Source organism: Brachypodium distachyon, chromosome 1, assembly GCF_000005505.3.
Source record: "Brachypodium distachyon strain Bd21 chromosome 1, Brachypodium_distachyon_v3.0, whole genome shotgun sequence".
NCBI lineage: Eukaryota > Viridiplantae > Streptophyta > Magnoliopsida > Poales > Poaceae > Brachypodium > Brachypodium distachyon.
Genome location: NC_016131.3, coordinates 3,817,931 through 3,844,502, shown reverse-complemented (window position 1 = coordinate 3,844,502; position 26,572 = coordinate 3,817,931). Strand labels below are relative to the sequence as shown.

The 26,572-nt window shown below is 42.6% G+C and overlaps 1 protein-coding gene and 1 pseudogene across 1 annotated transcript; both read left to right on the top strand.

The window, feature by feature from the left end:
- The first annotated feature begins 1,171 nt into the window (after nt 1-1,171).
- On the top strand, nt 1,172-17,701 carry LOC100823403 (5'-3' exoribonuclease 4-like). Its single transcript, XM_024457769.1, has 26 exons — nt 1,172-1,538; nt 1,662-1,764; nt 1,851-1,927; nt 2,009-2,200; nt 2,293-2,412; nt 2,490-2,552; nt 2,698-2,832; nt 2,968-3,132; nt 3,243-3,320; nt 4,771-4,857; nt 5,390-5,464; nt 6,650-6,748; nt 7,679-7,749; nt 9,031-9,159; nt 9,256-9,332; nt 9,481-9,521; nt 9,612-9,686; nt 9,820-9,974; nt 10,086-10,190; nt 10,280-10,355; nt 10,957-11,033; nt 11,247-12,014; nt 12,093-12,153; nt 14,347-15,496; nt 16,389-16,564; nt 16,801-17,701. Exons 1-26 carry the CDS (start codon nt 1,332-1,334, stop codon nt 17,368-17,370), a joined length of 4,932 nt encoding a protein of 1,643 aa, XP_024313537.1. The 5' UTR covers nt 1,172-1,331; the 3' UTR covers nt 17,371-17,701.
- Nucleotides 17,702-20,194: 2,493 nt separating this feature from the next.
- Nucleotides 20,195-25,152, top strand: LOC112270086 (annotated as a pseudogene).
- Nucleotides 25,153-26,572: the final 1,420 nt, after the last annotated feature.

The window sequence follows — 26,572 nt, the reverse complement described above, 5'->3', positions numbered from 1 at the left end:
ATGTTATAAATTATGAGTGCACGTATGCAATATACTTCACCCACGAGTGTGTGCAACTTTTTTCTCCGAGACCTCCTAAAAATATTTCAACATTAGAACACCATATGCGATGACGGTGCTAACATGAAGAATGGTAAAGAAATGTGCAATGCTTATCTGTACCGTCTGAAATTTTTTGGTGGGAGATAAACCATCAGAATTTCGATGACTCGACCGTTTCTTCGCTCCGTGCACTCAACAAAATATGTTGTCAATCAACACAGGACAAGACATAAGGACCTAGTACTTGAAATGTTTCACTTTGTCCTTGAAAATAACTCAGAGGCTAGCTTTTTATCATCTGGTGATTAAAAATCACAAACAATCAAATGTACAATCAAGTCTAGAGAGTCGTAGCTTCATATACATGCACACTTTTGAAAGCCATCCTTTTGAAATGCGTTCCAACTCATGAACTACTCCGTTAGCTTGTACAAATCAATGAACACGTATCACCAAAAACCAATCTGAATGTCACAACGAGATGTTAACACTCGTGAGCAATGGAATTACACACGAGTTTCATAATTGATCCTATACTCCATTGCTTATGCAGGCTCCATGGAATCATGATATAGAGATAGCACATGAGCGACAACTTATATCACTAATTGGGGCCTTAGCCGAAGGGCCTCTGTTTCACTAAGCAGGAGATTCAAAGCTTGCGTTCTAGACACAATCGTCGAGAACAGACCCGTGTCATCTCATATCAGTTCCGTTTCGAATCATCTCCTTAGGATAGTAAGCCACATCAACAACGATGTGCATGATTGAAAAGACAGGAGACCTAGTCGGTGGGATAGTAGAGAGTCTTGTCTGAGTGTGTATTTACTACGTCAGTTCCAAAACAAATGTCACAATTTTGTTTAGACATATTTCATCGTGTAGACTCGTTTAGTTTGAAAGAAATTTGTGACCCCTAAAATCAAAGGAAGCGATTGTTACCGTGATATCGATATGAAGGCCACGTTACCATCCTGACCGATCAGCTCGGATCGCGCTACACAAACACAAGTACAAGCCGCAGCGACCGAGCCGAACTCAACCACGCAACGCAACCACCAGCTCCGTCTCGCACGCACGTCGCACGCGCGGAGGAGACCCCTTTCTTCCCCCTACGCTCCCTCCCCCCCCCCCCCCCCCCGTATCCAGATCGAAAGCCGAGAAGAGAGAAGAAGAAGAGGGAGGAGACCCCGCTCCGCCGCGCTAGAAGCTAGCCTGAAGCGCTACCCCGGAAGAGGGAGGAGGAGGCGAGGCGAGAGGAGAGGGATCCGGCGGTAAGGTTCCGAGAGATGGGAGTCCCGGCGTTCTACAGGTGGCTGGCGGACCGGTACCCCCAGACGGTGTCGGACGCGGCGGAGGAGGAGCCGGTGGAGCTCGAGCCCGGCGCCTTCGTCCCCGTAGACCTACGCCGCCCCAACCCCAACGGGCTCGAGTTCGACAACCTCTACCTCGACATGAACGGGATCATCCACCCGTGCTTCCATCCCGAAGGCCGCGTAAGGCTCGATTCCCCCCCGATTCCACGCTCCGTGCTCCTTCCCTAAACCGTACGAGCTAGTGTTAGTGTTACCCTGCTGTTATGGTCCTGGTCTCACGGCTTCTGTTCTCTCCCCCTGCAGCCCTCCCCCACCACATACGACCAGGTGTTCAAGTCGATTTTTGATTACATCGACCACCTCTTCTGCCTAGTCCGCCCCAGGAAGCTCGTCTACATGGCGATCGGTGAGCTGCTGGTGCTCGGTGCTTGCTTTCTGCTAATGCTGTTTTATGCTAAGTCGGGCTCATGAATGCTATGCCTGACTGCTCAGATGGTGTTGCGCCAAGGGCGAAGATGAATCAGCAGCGGTCGAGGCGGTTCCGGGCTGCGAAGGATGCGGCTGATGCGGTAAGGATACTGTCTGGTTGTGATGCCAATGCTGGCAGCAATTGGCTGTTCCTCATGTTGTTACTGACTTACTGTGTGCAGGCAGCCGAGGAGGAAAGACTGAGGTTGGATTTTGAGGCAGAAGGGAGGACTTTGGTTCAGAAACAGAAGTCGGAAGCAATCGACTCGAATGTCATAACTCCCGGGACGCAGTTTATGTTTGTACTTTCTTCGGCGCTTCAATATTACATACAGTTGAGACTGAATCACACCCCTGGGTGGCAGTCTGTCAAGGTGTTGATGCTACTTGATGTTGGGTTAATCGATCAGTTGGTTTTGTATTCTATTGTGTATTAAATGGGAACTGCATTATGTGTTCTTTTTAGGTAATGTTGTCTGACTCAAATGTTCCCGGGGAGGGAGAACACAAGATCATGTCATATATCCGTCTGCAGCGCAATCTTCCAGGATTTGACCCAAATACACGCCATTGCTTATATGGCCTTGTAAGATTACTTGCAAATTTCAAATTAGCTCCATCTACGCATCCACCTTTTTACTCACCGGTTGAAACATTTTTCAGGATGCTGATCTGATTATGCTTTCTCTGGCAACTCATGAGGTCCACTTCTCCATTTTGAGAGAGGTAAAAGTTCTAATAATTCTTCGGTGAGAACTGAGAAGTGTGCTTATTCATCTGAGACTGGCCAATTCCTTGAAATTTAAATTTTGTGTTTGTTATTGTAACTTAGGAGTACTTTCATAACTACAGAATTCAACTGACTTTACAGGTGATCACCATGCCAGGGCAACATGAAAAATGCTTTCTGTGTGGTCAAGTTGGGCATTTGGCTGCTGAGTGCAGAGGCCCTGCTCAGGCCGATAATGTCGTGGAGCTGCCCCCAATTCATAAAAAGAAGTACCAGGTACTCAGAATTACACCATATTTTACTTTGCTGTCTTGTATCTTCTCGAAAATCCATCTGATATATAATTTGCAAGTTGTAGCATCTCATCTTTAGTGCTATTCATTCACTTTGTAACTATCGACCTGTTAACAGTTTCTCAACATCTGGGTGCTGCGTGAATACCTGGAGAAGGATTTGGAAATTGTAGACCCTCCCTTCAAGATAAACTTTGAACGCATCGTGGATGATTTTGTTTTCATTTGTTTTTTTGTTGGGAATGACTTTCTGCCTCACATGCCGACTTTGGAAATTCGTGAGGTCTGTTGATTCAGACTTACCTAAGTTTTAATAGGTTTCATTTTAGCTCATTTTATAGTTCGTGTGTACTGTGTAGCTATGAATTGATTAGTTGCTGCTGTGTACTGTAGGGTGCTCTTAATCTTCTGATGGCTATCTATAGATCCGAATTCAAACCAATGGGTGGTTACCTCACTGATGGGGGCGAGGTAAAGTTTCTTTGTGCTCATGTGTTTCAAAGAAATACCATTAAGAGCTTACAGAATGCAAAAATGAGTAATGCTGGATTATCGGTCAGCTTTAGCTGTAATTTCTGTAATAAACTAATAACCATTGAGTTATTTTTCATGTGATATCACAAAGATCCGTTAGGGAAACCAACTGAGAAAGGACATTTCTGCACATCTTTTCATATTGTATCATTACTTTATAAGTTAAAAATGTAAGTTTGCTTGAGATGAACGATACCTATCATATCAACAAACTTGTAATGGTGGAATTTGGTGAATTAGAGAAATCATAGTAAAATTGTAATTGTAGATTGAACATTGTTTCCTTACCTACAATTTGTTGCAACATGCTAAATTCTTTTTGGACTCTCACTTGAGCATGATTGACTGACTGCATGATGTCCAATTTCTGTGAAACACCAATTACATTTTCTATTTCGGAGTATGCACCCACAGCACCTCAATACAACAGCCCCTGCGGCAAGGAGATGCCAACTTATTGACTCATCTGTTAGTTTGAAACACATAGTTTTTAGTTTCATTCTGCTGTGATCAGCTTGGCTAGCTTAGCTTGGATATAAATTCGGTTGCGATTAGCAGGCTAGCATGGCTATTAAAGGAGTCTTGTACCATTAGGTGTAAGTAGGAAATGATGGGCTCTTGCCCGTGACGTCTTTTGTTCTCTACTTCTCTGTGCTTTCAGTTCACTCCCTCCTGGACACCCTTTTAACCCTTGCATGTAAGCTGCTTCATCCCTTCCAGCATCACGGCTCTAGGGCCATATCCACCCCATATCTACCCATGTGACGTGTTCGACATTATTAAATACGTTAGGCACTGCTAACATTTCTTTGTGCCAGAGGAATTTTCATGGGGTCATAGGCATTTAATTCTCGTGCATTGCCTCTAAAAATAAATCTGACATTTTTTGTAAAATTTTGTAGACTTTTAGAATACAAGAAGATAGATCTGATATCTTTTGCACTGGCATCTTTGCTTGGTGGTATGATATATAACCTAGTGATAGCCCCGGTGATTGGCAGCAACAACTACAAAACTTGATTATGTAGTTCTTGCTGCAACGATGGCATATTCTGGACGCCATGTATCTCAAAGTAGTTAGATTTAAGTTAGTTCAGTATGCCATTGGAGGTGCTATTCAAGTGGCAGAATTATTTGGCCCTTTTCTCCGTCTCTATGCACTGTTTAGAACACAGATTTTTCTCTCGTTTCGAGCAGAAATTGAGCCATTTTCCTATGAAATTCCTGCTAAATTCCAAAGAAATTTTTCGTTCCAAACAGGGTTCGTGCAGTTTTCTCTGTACCAATTGTGTCATACCATTGATCAAATGCTGATTTGAATGCGTGGGTTATCCTTGTGTTAAGGAAGTTGCCTGAAAGCATGACGTTATTCCCCTTTTAATGAAAGGTTTTATTGGAACGAGTGGAGCATTTCATTCAGTCCGTTGCTGTACATGAAGAACAAATTTTCCGGAAACGTGCACGTATTCAGCAGGTACTTTCTAGCTACTTGTCAACCCATGCTTACTTGTGTAATCCTACTCTAATTTTTATGCATTCAACTGTACATAAGCCCATCTATGTCTCCTGAGATAACTTATGTGGTGCAAATTTATGACCCATATGAAGATCCTGAGGTGCATTTTCTGCTAATAAGCGCATGATCACAAGTTACTTGGGCCAGTTGCCCAGTTGTAAGATGTAATTATATGCTTTTGGTGCAATATACTTGTATTTGCACATTGATTGGAGTCAGGACTCACGTTCTCAGGGTTAAGTTGTGTTGAAATAGGGAAAGTGGAATGCAATAGGGTTTGCTGCTTGAGAAACAATTCTTAACGAACGTCTCCACATGGTGTGTGGTTCGACTTCCACGTGATATGCATTTAAAAACAACTGGTTAACTTGATTCATGATAACCTTAGCTTGTACGGAGTACCAAACTGTATAAAACCTTTTTAACTAATTTCATCCTTTGACATCATTATTTCAAATTACAATTAATGTTTATGATTGTTAAATTGCAGGCATACGAGAACAACGAGGAGAGACGTAAAGGGCAGAGAGAGAACTCCGAGGATGTTAATCCATATGTGGACATGGTTTGTTTTCTCTTCTTGTAGTGGAAGAGTGGTGTGGTGTTAATATACAAGTAGATCCCTTGCAATTAAGTGTGGGCAAGGTTTCCAAAAGAAATCCAGTTTGCACTAATGTTTACTTTTTATAAAGATGCAAATTGGTGGTGGTCTGTTCACCCTCACCTAGATACCTATTAAGTTGCTAGGAAAATCACACTTTTATTGGACATATTGATTCAACCTGATGTATATTTCGAGGTATTTTTAAAATTTTGCACAAATTAGGGGCAATGGCAGGGGCATTTAAACTCTTTGTAATAAAAAAATCAGAGCAATGTACGATTATTTAGTAGTTTTATTATTAGTATATAAATCCTGCAGATATGATAGCACAATATTCTACTCACTATGGAGTGCTTCAAGTCGACAAGTTGAGGTTGAGTCGAGTTGCCTCCCGAGACACTAGGCGAGTGACTAATCAATGACTAGTCAGCAAGTAGTCAGGCCTACTAGGCGGGATTTGGGAAGGCATGCTCCAGGTTTTCAAGTCACAGAGTGCATTTTTATTACTACTTTTAATGGACAACACAATACACATACAAGGATACTGTAGTGCCACAAAGATGAATAGCCGATGTTAATCTCCGGAGCTATGTTTTCTGCCTCTTTATGCACCTTTCTTTCCTTGATTTTGCACACACACACACAACACACAACACCCTCCCCTCTTCCTCCTCAAACCTTCTCCTGACTGTGCTCCTAGTCGACTAGTCAGAGCTAGCCAATGAATTACTTGACTTGCTCCACTATTTGAGTCGCTGCACCAAGTTGGTCTTGGAACACCGCTATGTGACTAATAGTGGACTAGTCGTTGACTTGAAAACAGTGGAAACCATGCCATCTGGTGATTGCATTTCCTAGTCAGGCCTGTAAGTTATCCTCGTAAGCCAATTTTTTTTAAGGTGGCTATAATGGAGGTATTGTGATCATTTTGTAGGAGTACCATTATACGCATGGTATTTCAGGTTACATATCTCCTTTAAAAAATTATCACAATACCTCCATAGACGGTAGCTCCAAAGTCTGTGAATAGTAGTATTTGACGATCCCCATTTCCTTAAAATTCAAAGAATATGTCCATTTAGTAATTTCTGGATTTTGAAGGTCTGTCTTGTAAATTTGCCTATCAATTTTGTTTCCACAATTCAGGTAAAATTAGGGGAGCCAGGATACAGGGAGAGGTACTATGCAGAGAAGTTTAGAGAAGAGGCAGAATCAAAACCCATTGATCAAGTTCAGAGAGATGTTGTGAGTCTTCTTGCTTATTCACTGTTAATTTCTGAAAATGGAACCAGTTCCCAAACTTGTAATTGCCAAGCATACAATCAGCCCTTGTGTGCTTCTTCCTTTATTTGAATTTGACATGTTGAATACAATTGGATCTTAACATGCTAAAAAATTGAGTGGTTGAAAGTGATGTTTTATTACCTACAGCAATGTCATGAATGTGTTGCTTCTAATGGTAGCAGCACTAAAAAACGAATCATCATGCATGTTTTTTTTTGCTGGACATTTTGGATATTTTTCTTTAAGATGCCATAATCTTGTAAGAACAAAAAACACAATTTTATTTTTATGCCAATTTACTGACTATAATTTACTATCCTATTCTACCAGCAAGGCAAATAATGGGTTGCCGTATTTCTCAACAGATAAAAAAAATGTACTCCCTCCGTCCAACAAAAGATGGTTTAAGTTTGTCAAAATTTGGATGTATTTAGACATAACTTAGTGTATAGATGCATTCAAATTTAGTCAAAGTTGAGACATCCTTTGTTGGACGGAGTAATATAACTTTTTTTCTTTCTAAAATCAAAACTGAACTTGTTATAAATGTTTCTCAGATTGGGTTTTCTGTAATTATGCATGTATGAACTGAAGCGATTTTTGACTTGTAGACTAGGGTACGCTCTGCAGCCTACAGATTTACATGTCGTACTAATCCTTCGGAAGTTGGTTGCTAGTCAATATATCTGGATCAATCTGAAATGCTCTGATCTTTTGTTTCCGTCAGCTCATCTAATTCATATGTTATTTAGAAATTTACTGTGTTACAATTCAAAGTATATAGAGTATTTAGTGTTTATCTGCCGTTCAACATGAATTCATGTATCTGCTATTTGTTTACCACATGCTTTCAACACTGATTGTATCTCTATCTACAATCCATGTTTCCAGGTTCAGAAATATGTGGAAGGTCTTTGCTGGGTTATGAGATACTACTACCAAGGTGTTTGTTCATGGCAGTGGTAGGTAATTTATTGACCGTCAGCTGTGATGATGTGTATCTACTCTATTGTTCTTTCTTTTGGTAGAGAACACATCACTTGATCATTTTGCAAACGTTTTCACTACTGGTATAAAAATTTCTTTTTGATAGGGCTTGATAAAGATTCTCAACTCTATGATCATACTTGATCATTTTGCAAGCCTATTTCACTACTTTGATGGACCTTTTTATTGATTGCATGCTTGAGATTCTTAATTATATTGTTATAGCAACCCCATGAACATAATTTTAGAGCACCATTGCCATTTGGTGTACTATCATGTGTTGTGACTTGGCGAGAAAAAAAAAATTATTGTTCAGTTTCGAACAATGATCAACATAAACAGAGTTATACTTCTCTGTGACGATGTCAGAACAAATTCCTATTCATCTGCAGCACAACATTATGCTGCAGCTAGCCTCATATATACACTATATAAGTAAAAATGCGCAATTATGTAGTGATCATCTGCTGATAGCTGATCCGAGCTTTAGGGACTAGTACATATGGTTGTAGGCTTAGCAGTTTCTTTGGTAGTGATCATTTGCTGATAGTTGATCCAAGCTTTAGGGACTAATACGCAAGTCTAACATGATTATTTGCTGATAGTTGGTAGATTTCCAACTTTCAATCCTGAACTCTAAACTGTTTGGATCACACTGTCGCATGATCGAAACTGGTTTCACAAGTGGTTTTGGGACATCGATGCCACGTGTCTGCCACATTTCTGCCATGTCACAAATTCCCTTTTTCATCTGTTACCTACCAATTTAATTCCGCTTATAGCAAATTTTTTGGTGTGAAAGTTCTTGATCCGAAGTTCCAAACAAACATACACTCGAAGAACAAACAGTCTAGATCAAATTATGCAAACAAACAGACATACACTCGGGCTAGATCAAACTCCATCCATAATTCCACAGAAAATACTACAAGTGGAAGAAAAAATGGTAGAGAAGATGAGGAACATAATTTGATAAGATAAAGGCGGACATGTGGCATCCATGTCACCCAGATCCATGTTGTCAGAAATTGGTCACACCTGTCATATCAACATGCATGGCTCATCAGTTGGATATATGCATATACTCCCTCCGTTCCTAAATTCTTGTCGTGGTTTTAGTTCAAATTTGAACTAAAACCGTGACAAGATTTTAGGAACGGAGGGAGTAACAGTTATGCGGTTTGGTTGACAAAGCTCATCAGTAACCTTTTTTATTTATATGAACTCCAGTTTTTACTTGTCTTCACCCAAAACAGGTTCTACCCATACCATTATGCGCCTTTTGCATCTGACCTGAAAGGGTTGACTGAGTTTGAGATCACATTTTTCTTGGGTCAACCTTTCAAGCCATTTGATCAACTAATGGGGACACTGCCAGCTGCAAGGTTTGTCGTTTCTCTGTGCTAATGAGTACCCATACACATATGATGAGCTGTAAGATGAAATTTCCCAATCACTGTACTTTTTTTTTTCTTCTGTAGTTCTAATGCATTGCCAAAGTACTATGGGGATTTGATGACTGATCCAAATTCACCATTGAAGTATTTCTATCCCAAAGGTAACACCATATCCTATCTGTAAGGCGGTGGGAATGCTTAAAATTTATAAGAGATCCCAAAGAAGTAGAGTTAATGATATAATGTAGGCCCTTTTCCCGAGGACCTCATGCATTCGCTTTATAAACTTCCATGCCATTGCAACTGCAGATTTTGAGATAGACATGAACGGGAAACGTTTTGCATGGCAGGTAATCAAATGAATGCATAAATCATTTTTTCTTCAGGTTACTGATTTCGCTATTGGTTGAAGGTTCATTTCTGTCATTTTTTCTATCCAGGGTATTGCAAAATTGCCCTTCATCGATGAGAGGCGTCTGCTTGCGGAGACACAGAAAGTTGAAGATTCATTGACAGTATGTAGATTATAAGCTTCTTATATTTCTTTGGCTTCAATTTTAGGACCCTTCCCCCTTTTTCTTAACACACTAGGCTTGTAATTTTTGTTTTAGTTATTCAGTGTGCTTCTGTTGTTGCTGGATTTTGCAGGAAGAAGAGAGATTCAGGAATAGGACAATGTTTGACATAATTTATGTGCGGGAAACTCATCCATTGGCTGCTCAGATTGCCTTCCTGTACCAGATGTGCACTCAACCATCAACAACAGATCCTTCCTATCTTATTCCCATTGACCCTGCTGCTAGGTTGGTGATATATACTGTATACATTGATCTGGATAGTGGATACTCTGTTTCTTGGTGGTCCTGCCTCTGGATAATTATTTACATTGTTTGATGTATTTCCCCGGGTTTCAGTGGTGGAATGAATGGATTTCTTTGTTTATCTCAAAGAAATTGGTACAGCATCTCTGTAGGATCTCCAGTTAAGGGGTTCAATGGCATCACCCATAACAGAGTTTTGTAAGTATTCCAACCTGTAAATCATATTGTAAGACAAAAACCACCAGTAAATTTTCAAAGTGCTATATTTTTCTTCTTTTATTTTTCAGGAATTCTACCTATCTTAACCCTCAGTATCACAAACACATCCCTGAGCCTCCAGAGGGTGTCATTATACCTCCAAAGGTATTTCCTAAACCTGTGCACATTTAGCTGGATAATCACTTATTTAGGGATAGGTAAACATAAGCATATTTGGTTGCTCTGAGTTTCAATTGTGCTTCCTCATGGGTTTCATGCTACTTGACTTTTTTATTTTAATAACTTTTTCGTTGCCATCTCGGAGATGTAACTCTGACCATAACTTTTCTGTGATACCATGCTGTCAAGGTGTTACAAAACTATACTACTACCATGATGTCAACTTACTATAGGCTATACTTTCAGAACATATTTCCGTAGCGAATCCAACTTACTATAGGCTATACTTTCAGAACATATTTCCGTAGCGAATCCATTGGTGTTGTTTTCATGTACCTTGAAGTATATATATCGTGTTAGTTGATAAAGTTTGAGTGTACTCAAGCCATTTTGACGTGTTCGTGAAACACAAGGAGTATCATATACTCCGTATTTGTTAACAGAAATGTAACAATTTTATTATCTATCTAATTATTAGGATTGTTTAACCTTCTGTCCCAAATTGTATTTTTAGAAAAGTTCATTTTCACTTTGAATGTATGATATCTCTTCCGTTGAGATAAATTCATGGGCCGCCATTTTGTAGATATTGAAACCTTACGATTTCAAACCTTTCCCCGTGTTGTGGCATGAAGATAATAGTAGGCGACAAACAAGAGACAGGTATGGTTATGATTTCTTATGTTTTTAGCAGAAACTGCTAACTAGTTTTTAATCAAATACTGTGTGGGTCATATGTTATTCTACCAGCTTGAGGATTAATACACTTTTCTCATGGGAACAATTTTCACCGACCAGCACCTTTTCATTTAAGTTGTAGCCTGAACAATCAATAAATTTTTTGCCTCATTGTAAAAAATTTCCTTCTAATTCCAGGCCTCAGGTGCATGGAGCTCTGTCAGGTTCTGTCTTGGGAGAGGCTGCACATCGTCTAGTGAAAAATTCCCTGCAGATCAAATCGGGCAGCTCTGCTGGTCTGCTAGACATGCCATACAGGGGTGCACCCTATGGCCCTGGAAACAGACCTCGGCCTGCTGGACCTTTGGGATATGAGAGGGGTTTTGTGGATAATCCATACCTTGCCCACATGTCCAGAAGCGCTCCAAATCCTCGGCCTCAGTTCTTTGGTGAAGCTCAAACCAACAGGCCGAATGTGCGGATACTGGAGCGACCAAACACTCGAAGCCATGATGGTGGCATCAATTCAGGCATGTCAAAACTGGCGATCCAAGATGGGCCAAGAATGCATCAAAATAACAGGACACAGAATTCTGGATATTTTCCAAATCAGCCACATCCGAATAATTATGCTGGGTTCCCACCTCAGCGGCCCATGCAGAACACCAATTTTACACCACAACGACCTGTCCAAAACGCAGGACTCTCGCAGCAGCGACCTGTCCAAAATGCAGGATTCCTGCATCAGCAACCAGTAAATGGGGTTCCTCCACCGTTACCTCCAAGTACATGGATTGGCAAGCAAATGAGCGGAGGCCAGACGGGTAAACCTGTCAAGCAGGATCCAAGGGCGACTACACACAGACAGCCTAAGCAGGATAACCCAAGATCACAGCATGAGAACAGACAGCAGGCTGCCAAGGTAGTATACCGTGTGAAAAGTCAAGCCCCCAATGGCTTGCCAGAGTGAATCATGGAGAATCCTCGGCCCAAGCGATTTACCGAATTGCTGGCAAAATGATGCATCGTGTCTCATGTGCACAGGCATGCTGCTACTTGGGGATCCACTCAACACAACATATTCCTGTTGAAAGCAGCCATAGGGGTATGTTTTTATGTGCGCCCTGTTAATTTATATCCCATTGCTGGATTGTTGTATCACGTCGAAAGGACTAACATTTCAGGACAATAATTTAGATGGAAGCCATTTTAGTTCTTAGGACAGAATGTGACTATGTGAGCAGAGGGTAACAACCACTGCCATTGTACATCTGTAACTGGAGCTGTTTTTTGTTTTTGTTTTTTGGTGCTGAACAATTGCCCTTGCCGGTTGCGAGGGCTGGACCCCATCTCCTTTGTGTGCGTTGTGACAAGGCTGTCTAGTGCTTCTGGTGCTGTGGTAACTTGACTTCGATGTTGAATAAATCTTGCCCCCTGTTGGTGTGAATAAGCATTTTGTTTGTTTTTGTTACTCCCTCCGATTCGCAACAAGTGTTGCAAGCTTAACTTATTCAGTTCAATACTTTATAAAGCTGTATTCTAGAAATACTTTATAAAGCTTAACTTATTCAGTTCAATGTACTTTATAAATCTTAACTTAGCATTGAATAGAAACCGGTGTTAAATCCTTGCCTGCCAACGGCCAACCAAGACATTTGTTGAGATATGTTGCGAGTGGCAGGCATATGAAAAATGTCCAAGAACGCGCTTTGACTAGTCTTCGTTACCTGTCCGGAGCCGAATCACCTCGCGTGCTCCTCATCAAAGACGCGCGCAGGCGCTGCCGACCACTCCTACTGTTCCTCCTGCATCTCACACCACGCCTTCACCTTTTCTGCTCAAGTCTACGCCCACTCAGCCGTGGCTGTGCCACCCAGGGCATCTACCCCCAACCGTAGGGACCACACATTTGGGAGAAAGAGTATTAGAGAAAAATGATTAACAAAAAGGTAGTATTTGTGACAGGCTTATTAATGCTTTTGTGTCAGGATTTTCTTTTCCTTTTAGACTTGACCAGTACCAATTTTTTGTATTTTCTTTGCTTCTCTTTGTCCTCTCTTCTTTTGTTGCTCAAATTTTAAAAGTCAAAATAATTTACTCATGGGACATATTTTAGTGAGTCACTGTACATGTACAACAAATGACGGTACATTGATCGTTTCGTAATGTACCCATCGTTACTAACGAGAGTACATGACAGTACTCAAATCACAGAATGAACATCTACCAAAAGAAGACGAGTACCTCTTCAATACTTAGTTGTACGTGATGGTACTCAAATCAAAGTACATCAACTCATAATTGTACGTCATGTACCGGAAAATGAAAACACAAACATTCATCAAATCATAGTATCTCGTCATGTACGATTTATCAAAATTGAGTACCTCATGTGTAAATAGTGTGTACATCAACTCATAATTGTACATCATGGACTAAAAAATATCACAGTTCAAACATTCATAAAAAATTAGTACCTCGTCATGTATCCATGGTACATGATGGTACTCAAAAATTACATCACAAATATGATAAATACCTTATCAATTTGTAATGCGAGTACATCGATCCACAATATAAATACATAGAAAAAAAGAAATACGCAGCAAACTACGGACTTTTCAGCTAGCTAGCAGGCAAAAGCAAGTACCAAATACTCATCCCATGTACCAAATAGACGTGAACAAGAAAAATGCAAGTACCAGCTAGATACATCATGTACTCATCCCAAATAGTAGCACATACATCAAATTCACACCAGAAAATCCAAAAGGGACGAGGAGGACGCGGGGCTTGGCGAGGGAGAGCACGAAGAAGTGGTGGCGGAGCATCGGAAGTAGCAATGGCCATGGCATCCCGGCACGCGGAACAGCAGCTCGCAGCATGGGGAGCAGAAGCTCGCGGACCAGCACCTCGCGGCACATAGAGCAGCATTACGCGGAGCAGCAGCTCGGCGGGAGCCCGTTTCGTGCCGGACGGGGACGGGATGGACGAGGAGAAGGAGGGGCCGCGAGCGCCGCAGCAACGGAGTCGGTCTCCCCTGCCATGGCACTTGGGCTCTTGCTGGACGAAGAAAGAAGAAGGGGAGGAAAGAGAATAGAGAACAGAGAGAGACGAGAGAGAAACGGAAGAGAAAGAACGTGGGTGCCAGGGATTAGCAAAAGTACAGAGAGATTAAGAAGTAGAAGTGGACACATGTGTGGACAACATCGTGGATGTAGATAGGTGGGGTGGTACCGGGAGAGGTTTGGCCCACTCCTTCCTCTGCCCACCTCTTTGCAGTTCCTTTCACTGACAGCCAGATCCCTCCCGCTCGCGGCGTCATTCGATCGGTAGCTGTAGCGACAAGCGAACCCGACCCATCTTTCCCGCGGCCTCCTCGCACTCTGTCCCCAGCTCCCCTCTCCAGTCTCCCCCGCCTTTATTCCCCACCCCCGTCGCTCTCCCCCTCCGCTCGCTTTCCCCATTGCAAACCCTCGCATCCCCCGAAAAAATTACTCGCTCTAGGGTTTCGCGGATCGGGCTAGGGTTTCCACCGACGCAGCCGCCGCCCGCCGTGCCCATGGCCGCTCCGGCTGCGGCGGCGGCGGCGGTGACGAGCGAGGCGGTGAGGGACGGCTTCGCGGAGCTGCAGCGGCAGCAAGAGCTGCTGGCCAGCTGCACGCGGCTGTACCAGCAGCTCACCGAGCACTTCGCCACCCTGGAGCGCGGCATCGCGTCCCGCTCCGAGTCGCTCCGTTCCAAGCGCCGCGTCGTCGAAATCCGCGCCTCCCGCAGACTCGACGCGCTCCGCCGCCGGGAGCGCTCCATCGACGGCTCCGTCTCGCTCGCGATCTCCCGCCTCGACTCAACCCTGGCCGAGGGCGCCGCCGCGGGGGGTCGCTCCTCGCCTTCGTCGGACGCCGCCGTCGCCGAGGGCCTCAGGTCGCTCTGCGCCAGCATGGACTCCGCGGCCTTCCTCGGCTTCGTCGTCGAGCGCCGCAAGGAGGTGGACGCGCTCCGCGCCCAGCTGCCCGGCGCGCTCAAGTTCTGCGTCGACCCGGCGCGGTTCGTGATGGACGCCGTCTCCGAGGTGTTCCCCGTCGACAAGCGCGCCGTGAGTTCGCCCACCGACCTGGCGTGGGCGTGCGTGCTGATATTAGAGGCGGTGGTGCCGGCACTGGCGGATCCCGACACGGAGATCGGCGCGGCGCGGCCGATGGTGCCGCGCGCGGCGCGTGAGAGGGCGCGCGGGATGGCGACGGAGTGGAAGGAGGCGGCCGAGCGGAAGGGCGGGGTGGAGGGCGCCAAGCCGCCGGATGCACACGCGTTCCTGCAGCATGTCGCCACCTTCGCCGTGGCAGAAAAGGAGGACAGAGGGCTGTACAGGAGGATCGTTCTGAGCTTCTCCTGGCGCAGGCAGATGCCACGCCTTGCTCTCACGCTTGGCCTCGAGGATGAAATGGATGGTAATTTATTCGCACTCTCTTCTCTCTGGTGATTACTACTCCGTAGATGTCTTCTTCTCTAGACCAAATACTCAAATGATGAACTGGGTTAGTGGTAGGCGGCGCACAGAGCATATAATTGTTTGAGTTCACTAGATCTTGTGTTTTCGATTGTACAGGGATTTTTGGATTTGACTCTAGGTTAGATTTAGATTCTTTGAGCAAGTCTTTCTGAGGCAGTAATTGACAAGGAAGTTTCTGTGGTAGCGTGGGGGCAACGATGCTTGGGTTAGTTTTTTTGGGAATGTGACAAGTGTATGTACAGTTGGGACACCATGGACCATATTGACTGTTGATGAAGATTAAATAGGTGTTCCTCCGTTCCATAATTCTTGTCTCAAATTTGTCCAAAAATGGATGTATCTATTCGTAAAAAATGTCTAGATACATGTAATATTTCGACAAGAATTATGGAACGGAGGGAGTAGTTTTCATCTATTTTTTGTTTATCAAACAATTACTAGGTTTTTAGTCTGTTTCCTTATCAACGGCCAGTACAATTTTTTGGTCCACAATTCCACATCAAAGAGTTGCACGTTCTCACCAAATCATGAAAAACTTATTATATGTTTCAGCATCCCTTTATTATATATTTCAACTCCTTTGTGCAAGAAAGCTACTATCCTCTGGGTTTGTCTTGTAATTTGTTTCTTTTACTGTATGAAACTATGACCTTAGTGGGCTGGATAATTTCGGTTGGCCTGATCGCATATGCATGCTAATGCTGCCTTGTACCTTTGTGTCCATTGGCTGTAATTGTTTATTGCTCCTGATTTTCAATTGGTTGGTCATCCTTTTCAAGTGAATCTGTTGAGGGTTAAGCTGTTTTATCTGACCTGAATTGTGTTTGCAGATATCATTGAAGAACTTGTCACTAAGGGGCAACAACTTGATGCAGTGAACTTTGCATCTGAGTCCGGTCTTCTGGAAAAATTCTCCCCAGTCCCTCTTTTGAAATCCTACCTGGAGGACTCCAAGAAGATATCATGTACTTCAGATAACCTGAGTACTGGCTGCGGCCAATCTGGGGTAAGACCACTAGTATTGTCTAAACTAATAACAGTAATCCTTCTGAAGTCAGCGCCATCTGCCTGAAAGTTTACAAGTAGTTCATGGATATGTGTCTTGTGCAGCTGTACTACTTTACCTCTTCCTTTTAGCTTGTACCATATATTAATTCTTTGTTGTGGCTTCCAGTGAGAATTGCTCTGCCTTCCTCTGTTTCTTGTAGCTAATTAGAGGTTATAATATTGCTTCTCTTGCAGACCAATGCAAATAAGAAGGAGCAGTCTGCGCTGCGAGCTGTTATAAAGTGTGTTGAGGACCACAAACTCGAACCAGATTTTCCATTGGAGGATCTCCGGAAACGACTGGAAGAATTGGAGATGGCCAAGACAGAGAAGAAAAAGGCTGCTTCAAGCAGTTCCAGCGGTGGTGCCTCTGAGCCGGCCAACAAGCGCATACGGGCAAGCAATGGAGGAGCAATTTCCCCTGCTAAGGCTGGTGGTCTCAACGACTGCACTGGTGCACCATCTTCACCTGCTGCCACCACCAGCACCACCACCTTCATTCGCTCCCCATCCTCCCACGCTTCTTATGGTACCGGATCTCCTTACTCTTATGACAGTCCAGCTGGACACACCCTTTACTGTGGCCAGAGCTCACTTGCAATGAGGGAGGCATATCCATACCCACCAGCTGTGCCTACTGTCGGCCTTGCAATGCCGTACCCATCCCCTCGGATGACCTACCCTGTCTATGGTGGATACAACAGTGGTCTTGGAGCCTATGGCAATGCCATGGCCCCAGTCTTTCACCAGGCTTATTACCGGTAGGATCAGTCGAAATTGACGAAATGACAACATCCAATGACGGCGGCTCATCAGTTGCCCTGTTTTGTAGCGACTGACTACAACGGTAGGGTTGGGTGCGTGTGTCCTTAATACCACTAGATGCTTGTGTTAAATCATGTTGTTCGGTTATTAGCACTCATGTCTACTTTCCACTGAAAAACTTAATGTAAATTATGGATGCTGTGTATGTGGACCATGGAATCTTGTGTTGTAATTCAGTTTTAAAGCACTTTAAACAAAGAAACAAAAAGTGAGCATGTAATCCTCTAGCACTACCGGAGCTACCGGGACTTGTTATTGTTATCTTTTGTTAGCTAGAGTGTTTTGTATTTCTTACTGTTTCCCTGATTATTTTCGTGCCGCGGCTGCCGTGTTTGTTAGACTGTTGGGTTGTTTGGATTAAGGGGGTTAAAGACGAGAAAATTTCTAGCCGTTAGTGCAAACCTTACCCACAAAAATGCCGCATGCTTTTATCTGTATCAGAACGTGGATTTTGCATCAAATTATGCGGTGCATCGTTCCAGTATTGCATTGGTTTCGCCTGTCTAGTTGTTCGTTCCATAGTTTTGTTACCAACAGACTAACAGGAACATTCTTTTTTGACGCAAAACTAACATGAACAATCAAAGTCTATCATAACAAAGAAGAAATACTCCAGTAGACAGTAACCGGCGCGAATCACGAACAAGACGTTCGATCATCTAAACACAAGCTCGAAATCCAATCCAATCCTAGGAGACAGACATGCATGACTTGATGAAACCCCAAAAATAAATCCAAACCGAGAAATTCTCGGATCTAGTTTCTGTCCCTAGAGCTTGAGGAATTCCTTGATGGGCCCCTGGAGCTGGCCCATGACGGCCTCCCACCCTGCCTGCGACGGGTTGGCGTCGTCCCAGAAGAAGTATCGCTCCGGCTGGTCGCACAGCGTGTAGAGCTTGGTGGCCATTACAAAAATAATTTAACTTAGACATTTGCCGGCCCTAGAAGCAAATTCATGGCTAAGAGAACCGAATTTGCGAGTTTGGGAGAAGATAGCTTTATAGTTGTGTACACGTATCATCACAGTGCTTACTATGGATTTTTTTAGCTAAGGAAAAAAAGTAGTACACCAGCCATTCAAATAGAGATAGCACACAAGCCATTCTTTTAATTCATCTCTCTCTTTGCTCACATGCAGTACACCAGCCATTCAAATAGAGATAGCACACAAGCCATTCTTTTAATTCATCTCTCTCTTTGCTCTGACATGCAGACATGCAGCCAGTAGCTCTTTGAGCTCAGCTCCTTGCTCAGTTGCTACTAGGAGCATCTTGTCTAAAGGAAGGGCTCACTGAGGAAAAAGTAGCCGTAGAGCACAATGGAAGTCAGGACGAGAGAGAATCTTACTACAAACGGCAACCAACGTTTAAACCTATGGAGCTTTGACTGAGCATGAGGAAGAAGGGCCAGCTGTGGCACAGAATATAGATCGAGCTACTCGATCATCCGCGTGTGAGAGATGAGTCCACCGGCGGCGGCCGGCGATCCTGATGTTGGAGCGCAATCTGGATAGATATGTACCGCAAAATAATAATTGTGAATTTAACGTTTTAACCGCCTCCAAAAATATGTGTGACACATTTAACTACATTTAGCAAGAAAATCATTCCTCTTACCCCATTTTAGAAATTTTTGACATGGTTTAACCCCATTTAAGTTTTTTGGCCATCCCGACGGAGTGGCCCCACATGTCAGGCCTGTGTGACACCTCCAACATGGAGGCGGCGTATATCCTAAATACGGTTCCGACCAGGGTTCAAAACTTCGGCAACCCTGAAATTTTGAAGGTCACCGAAATTCCAGAAATCATTTCAGTATTATCTCGGTGAAAATATATTTGAATTTAGACGAATTTTGACTGAATTTAAATTTCAAGATTCTAATTTGTTTGAATCCTTACAGAGTGGCCCCACATGTGAGATGTCTGTGGTGCAACTCAGTGTGGGCGACCGCGAGCTGGTGTAGCTTAGCCAGCTCGAGCGCGAGCGTCGCCTGCCAAGTCGGAAGTTTCAAAATTTTGATGGGTACCCAAATGACTTCTACCTCAAAAATTTCAAACAGATTTGAATAAAATTTAAATACTAAAATTTAAGATTGGTCTAAATTCAATGAATTTTGGTCGAGATAATACCAAAATGATTTTCCAAATTTTCTAATTTTGGTGACCTTTTGGAAATTTTAAGGTTATCAAAATTTTAAACCATTGCCAAAACCGCATTTAGGATATAAATCTCCGACGTGAAAGCGCCATGTAGGCCTGTCATGTGGGACCAGTCTGTCAAGGTGGACAAAAATCCCAAAAATGGTAAAATCATCTTAAAAGTCTTTTAAGTGGAATAAAACGAAATAATTTTCGTTAAATGGGGTAAAGTGTGTCACAAACTTTATTTAGAGTGGATAAAAAGTAGAACTCAATCAAAAATAATTTAACTTGGACATTTGCCAGCCCTAGCTTCTAAGCCATGGCTAAGAAAAACAAATTTGTTGGTTTGGCATAGAAAGATATACATACAAGTTAAACAGTTCGTAAACAGCATCCCAGTGCTACGAATTTTTTAGCGCACACTCGCCTACCAAATAGAGGAGGTTTTGCTCTTTTGCCCCTCTCTTTCTCTCTTTGCTCTCTCCCTCCCTCTCTCAGAAAGTTTGGCTCCCTCTCTCAGAATTTTGCTCAGAAGAGAAACCAACAGCAGCTGCACTGATGCTGCAGCATTGATCACATCAGTTCGCTTTCCCCTCCGCAGCTCCGCCCGCCGGCCGAATCATGCTCGGCCTCCTGCAGCCCACCGCCGACCACGAGCGCAGCATGGAGCTCAAGGACAAGATCGCCCAGGTCTTTCCGCTGCTTTCTGTTGGGAGAAATGCTCATCGAGACGAGGGTTCTTACATTGCCCTTTTGTTTGTTTGTTTGTGTGGGATTTTGGGGTTTCTTCAGAAGAAGGTTGGAGATCACGAGTTTGCCGAGCAGACCGAGGAGGAGGAGGAGCCCATAGTGCCGCAGCAACTGAATGCCGAGGTCAATGGCCTGCAACTGAAATCTCAGGCTTACAACAAGCAGCAATCGGCGCTGCCAGCAAAAGCCAAAACCAACACTGACAAGAGAGAGGGGATCCTCAGCAAGGTGTTGATTCCTACGTACCTTGTGTTTGTGTTGTGTCAGCATCATTTTCTGCTCTTGATCCTTCGAGGACCATAGACTTTCGTTAGACCATGAGCTATTTGGTCAACCACATCTCCTATTCCAGCCTCTACTTTAGGAATCCATAAAATCCAGGTCACATAGGTCCATCCTGTGCAATTTACCATCTGAAAAGTGATCGCTCCTTGAGCTAGCACCGAAGACTGGTGGATTGCGGCAAGAAAGCAGGCTCCCTAGCTGCTCCGGAAGGATTTTGACACTATCACCATCCTTGTGCATTGGAGAATTTGGAAGGAACGGGATGCTAGATTCTTCCATCCGGAAGCGAGCTCGTCGGATAGAGTGTTTGAACTTATCTTAGATGACCTTCAAGTTTGAAGAGCTGCAGGTTGTGTTGTGGCTCTTTAGGAGCTTTCCTTCGCTCTTGTATATGCTCTGTACTTTTGTTGCTGCCTCAGAGGTAGAGCTGTGTAGTTGTTGCCTGTGAGGTGGCGCAGATCTGTGGTGTTTGTTCAGGCTGCGCCTGAGATCCCCCTTCGCCTGTATACTCCTGTAACTTCTCTTCTTCCCTCTATTAAAACTGAAAAAAAAATCTTTGTCCATAACTGTTTAAAATTAGTTTTCGATTCGATTCACCCATTAGTCTTGAGCTAGAGCTATACCCTGTGAATGAGGACATTGAGCAACTGATACATAGCTCTCTTTAACTTGAGCAGATGTTCTTTATAACAAGTAGTAGCTCACTCTACTGTCTTCATGTTTTCATGATGCAGATAACCCAAGCTGATTTTGAGTTGACGAAACATGCCCAAGAAAACGCCAAGTTGCTGTCCAAAGTAGTTCAGTCCCCACAAAAGATTCAGGTGAGACCTCCTTTTTTCTTTAATTTATAGCCAGAGGCTAGGCTCTAAAATTTGGTAAATGCCATTTCTTCGGCTGATTTATAGCCAGTGAGGGGACTTTTTATTGCTATTCGGCTGAATATCAAGCCTATCAGATACCAGGCTTGGTTAACCTGTGATCTACGTAATACACCTTGGACTGTCATGCAATATTCCCAACTGATAAAGGACATTCTTATCAAGTCTGATTTTTTCTCACTAAAAAACTCGCAGTCATTGCTCAATTAATGACACTCATGCTAGTTTAACTGCTTCCTCCCAAGTGTGTTTTGGAAGTACATAGATGTTTGAACTATTATCATTAGAAACAATCTGGATAAGTGCATAACTAACTGCAATTTTTCTTTCCTGTTAAAGAGGGCCCTAGAAGAGAAGAAATCAGCTTGCACCCAGTTGAAGAAGTCTGACAAAATGGCAATGCAAAACGTTCAAGAGAAAACTGCCACGTTGGACATATACAACAAGGTATTATGGTTCCACTTTTCATTTTACATGGCAATTCTAGGATGTTTTTTCGTTTACGCCCATTTGGCTGCGACAAGTTATTTCAGTCTTGAATAAAACATTTGTACCTCACATCTTATTTCAACATTTGTCATATGATTTATCGGAGGCGCGGGCTGTGGCGATGATGAGGACCATAGTTGTCGCCAGCGGAGTCATGGCGCTGGCAGCGCTTCTGGTTTCTGCCGCAGCAGCGGCGCCGGCACCGGCACTGAAGCTCGAGCGAATGCTGCCGCTCAGCGCGTGGAGGATCTCAGCAAACTGGACATGGCGCGGGTCTCACGGAATCAGCAGGCGCAGTTCGTCCTCGGCAGCTTGCCGGGGTGTGTGGATGCTTTCTTCTTCTTCCTTGTGTTTGTGTCATAGGCTGCTTGTATGTATCATGCTAAGACACATAGGATTAGGATTTTGAATGGGCGGTAGATGCATGCTGGTCTGTTCCATGTTCCTATCCGAGCACTAAGCTAGCACAAACAAATTTTGGCTTGGTCAATTCCAGTTCATTTTGGTTAGGAGAAGGAGAGCTTAGAAATTATTAAGCATCATGTATAAAAGGGAACTGAGAAATTCAAATTTCTTATTGCAAGCATGGTTAGTTGCAGCAAGATGTTCAAGTTTTAGATTACTCTTCAATTAATCCTATTTCTCTTCATGAATTTGGTAGTTAGTTATTCGTATTGATGTTCTAATTTTGTTTCGCAGGTTGTATCATGCCCGTGTGAAATTAGGAAACCCGCCGAAGGAGTTTTCTCTGCAATTTGACAACGGCTGTGATTTGTTATGGACTTCTTGCTCGCCCTGCGAAAATTGCCAGGCACCAACCTTTCTCAATGTGAGTCAATTCTATGATTTATTTCCATCTCTTATAAATTTATTTCACAAAATTATCTCCATTACAATAGAATCATATCGTATAATTGCACTTATTCATTTTTCAGATCACTTTGGAGTTCTATAACCCAGAATCTTCATCAACGTCCTCTAAGATATCCTGCTCCGACGAGAGATGCACACAAGTTGTGGAGACAGGGAAAGCGATATGTGACCCCTCAAAAAACAGTGTGGCTACACACACTCATATGTTGATGGAAGCATCACGTCAGGGTATTACATTTCCGACACAATGCATCTTGACACTATTGGAAATAAGTCGACTAATAATTCTTCAGCCTCCGTCATTTTTGGGTATGTTTTCCATGAAGTCCTATATCTATATTTTATTGACAAGTGGAAATTAACAAGAATAATTTTATTGACAAGTGGAAATTAACAAGAATAATTTTATTAACAGTGGAAATTAACAATCATTTTTGGGTATGTTTTCCATGAAGTCCTATATCTATATTTTATTGACAAGTGGAAATTAACAAGAATAATTTTATTGACAGTGGAAATTAACAAGAATAATTTTCCACTATTGATATTTTATTGATGTTGCAATTGTCTTTTTAAACAGGTGTAGCAACTCACGAACAAGTCAACTTGCGGCAGATGGAGTAATTGGGTTCGGAAAAAATGCGTTGTCTGTGTTCTCGCAACTCAGTGCTCAAGGGTGTCCCCAAAAGTGTTCTCACATTGCCTGAAAGGTTCAGACGACGGTGGTGGTGGCATTCTTGTTCTCGCTGAAGTTGTCGAACCAGGGTTTGTGTTTACTCCGCTTGTTCCATCGATGTAAGTTTCCTTTCATGGAATTAATTTGATTTTAGATTCATAGAGTTCAATTCATCTATTGCCTTTGCTCTATTTTGTCTCACTTTAATTTGCTCCACCATTTAATCTACTCCCTCCGATCCTAAATTGTTGTCGAAATATTACATGTATCTAGACGCTTTTTAAGAATAGATACATTCATATTTGGGCAAATTTGAGTCAAGAATTTAGGATCAAAGGAATATTTTATATAAACCACTTTTTCTTAAATGCAGGTCTCACTACAATGTCAATATGAGTAGCATCTCTGTCAACGGTCAAAAGTTGGCTATTGATTCTTCCTTATTTACAACAACAATTATGGATTCAGGAACAACGCTAGCCTACCTTGCAGATGGAGTTTATGATCCAGTCATTACTGCAGTAAGTTATTCACACGACACAATTTATTATCGTCTTGCAAACAACCAATAATTTATCATTACTTAATAAACTTACCGTACATTTGGTTATTTACAAATAATGCATGCAGTCTCTCCATCTGTAACTTCTTTCCTCCGAGATGGAACACCATATTTTTTTACTTCCAACAGGTTTTTTTTTCCTTAGGAAGAATAATAACAGCCAGTGTCTTTTAACATTAAACTAAATGAGTTTTTTTTTGCTTTTTTACCTCTATATTAGGTCATTATTTCCAACAGTGACACTACATTTCGAGGATGGTGCTGCATTGACGGTGGGACCAAATAGCTACCTTTTGCTCGAGAGTGGTGGTGGAATTGTACAGTACCTTTATGTTTATTTGTTATTGCATATATTTAAGTATTTATGAGGGAACTTGTTCTAATTCAAAAAATATCATACGTTTGCAGCACGAGAGCAACATATTATATCTTGGCTTTCAAAGGAGCAATGGGATCGGAAGTTACAAGAGGATCACTATACTAGGAGGTTAATCAACTCATCTTGACCGAATTAGCGATCTAGCTATAGACTCCAGGATATGATCTCTGAAATTAATTAACATGTTTAACAATTGCATAAAATAGAAACAGATTCTGGATGCCAATCATATTCGAAGAGTGATCATGAATTTTGATTGTATGCCTGTCTTTAACCTCCCATGCAACTTTGTGTTCTAAGTACTATTTGCATAACATTAACTAGAAACTAATGACGGTGTTACATGCTTCTCTCTACCCTGGGGAGTTTTGTTGTTAACTAATGGGTGTAATTTTATGGCAGATTTTGTTTTACGTGACAAGATGTTCGTGTTCAATTTGGAGAAGATGACTGTAGGCTGGGCAAATTACAACTGTAAGATCAGATTCCTCAAATTTTCGAAAGTTGGTGGTAGGTGCTCTCACATACATCTTGACAACGTTTTTCTCATTACCAGGCTCGAGACTCCAGTTCCACACGGACACCTCACCTGTTGTGAGTGGGTCACTGGACCACCGGCTACCGTACAACATCTTGATAACTATTGGGGTTGCCATCATCGCCCTAGCTACAACAACTTCATAAGTATGAACTCTCATATGCACCATTTTGAACTGGAGCTGATTGGCTAGTATGTGTTTGTTGGTTTCTTCTTCTCATTAGTTCTGAAATTTCTCTCCAGTTCCAAGTTGCCGCACTGAAGTTGATTGGTGAAAACAGTGAAGGACTGGAGGCATGTGTAGTCAGATTAGAGAGTAAAGTGAAGGGGTGAGAGATCGAAAGTATTATTGTGTATGTGTTTGTTGGTTTTTTAATGAGACTCAAGTGATGGAGGAGAGATCTAAGTATATTATGTATGTGTTTGTTGGTACTCTAATTCGGGCATGCATATATGTCATGGTTGGTCATGTAATATATGTGCTGCTAGTTTCCTTGTGTGCTACATGGGGAAAAAGTTAAGTACATTTTCTGCAGGGGAAAAATAAAATTTGTGAGTTTAGTTTGGCATGTACTTTGGAGCCCCAGTCTGCCAAGATGCGATTCATTCCTTCAAGTGACAATGTGCTTTACAGCCAACAAAATCTGAGGTCCCACCGGAACATATATACAGAGAGTTCAGGAAAAAAATCGTCACCAGTACAACCAAAATAATATCGAACTTGCACAGTTAAGCCTCTTTTGGTTCGGAGCCTTGCAATTCCCTTCCCCTTCATGTAGTTCAGAGAATTTCCCTTCCCCTTTTGTTTTTAATAGCTTTGTCAGCTTCCTTAGCATTCTCATTCCTGATCCTGCCACTCTGCCTCACAGGTTGTTGAGAGAAAGTTTCCTGTGCAGTGCAGGCTCCATCCTAGCTAGCCAGGCAGGATTCACCTGAGCATCAAATGCCACGTTGGCCCCCAAAACTTGCGGGAGTGAGAAGGGGGCTGGGGTTTTAATCACGGGCTAACGGTCAGGTCGGTTGGGGCCGACGTGGCGTAAACAGGTGGGCCCACATGTAAGAAATCAAGCAAAACCGCGAAACCACTCGTTTTCGGACCGACTGAGACAACTTGATTCAAAATGTGTGGTTCTGTGAACGGTTTCTGTTAATTGTGGTTCAACGACACGACTGCCACACAAAAAATGTGGTTTTGTGAAATTTACTCTACATGAATCTCAGTGATTGGATCGGACGGTTGTTAGCATCGACTTACAAATAGTTATTTCTTAGTCGCCTTAGAAATAGCAAATCCCAAATTTAAAAAACATGGACTTCAAAAATATCTTGAGCAGTACAAAAAAATTGAGCCATTGACTGTATGTGAGAATTTTGGAAAATATTGCTACCGCATGGACTTTCAAAGGCCTCCTGAGGTCAACTCCATGAATGGGCCCGGCGGCTTATGATCATTCAAATTTTAGAAATCTTATTGACAGATCATTTTCTCAATTTCTCAGTATTACCATTCCTCAAAACACATCTATGCATAACTCCCTTCTGAAATTCAATTTTCTGATCTATTCG

Coding starts and splice junctions, on each gene's coding strand:
- LOC100823403 (XM_024457769.1), top strand. CDS start 1,332: ATGGGAGTCCCGGCGTTCTACAGGTGGCTGGCGGACCGGTACCCCCAG. Junction 9,160..9,255: donor GGGACACTGCCAGCTGCAAG/GTTTGTCGTTTC, acceptor TTTCTTCTGTAG/TTCTAATGCATTGCCAAAGT. Junction 15,497..16,388: donor CCTCGAGGATGAAATGGATG/GTAATTTATTCG, acceptor TTGTGTTTGCAG/ATATCATTGAAGAACTTGTC.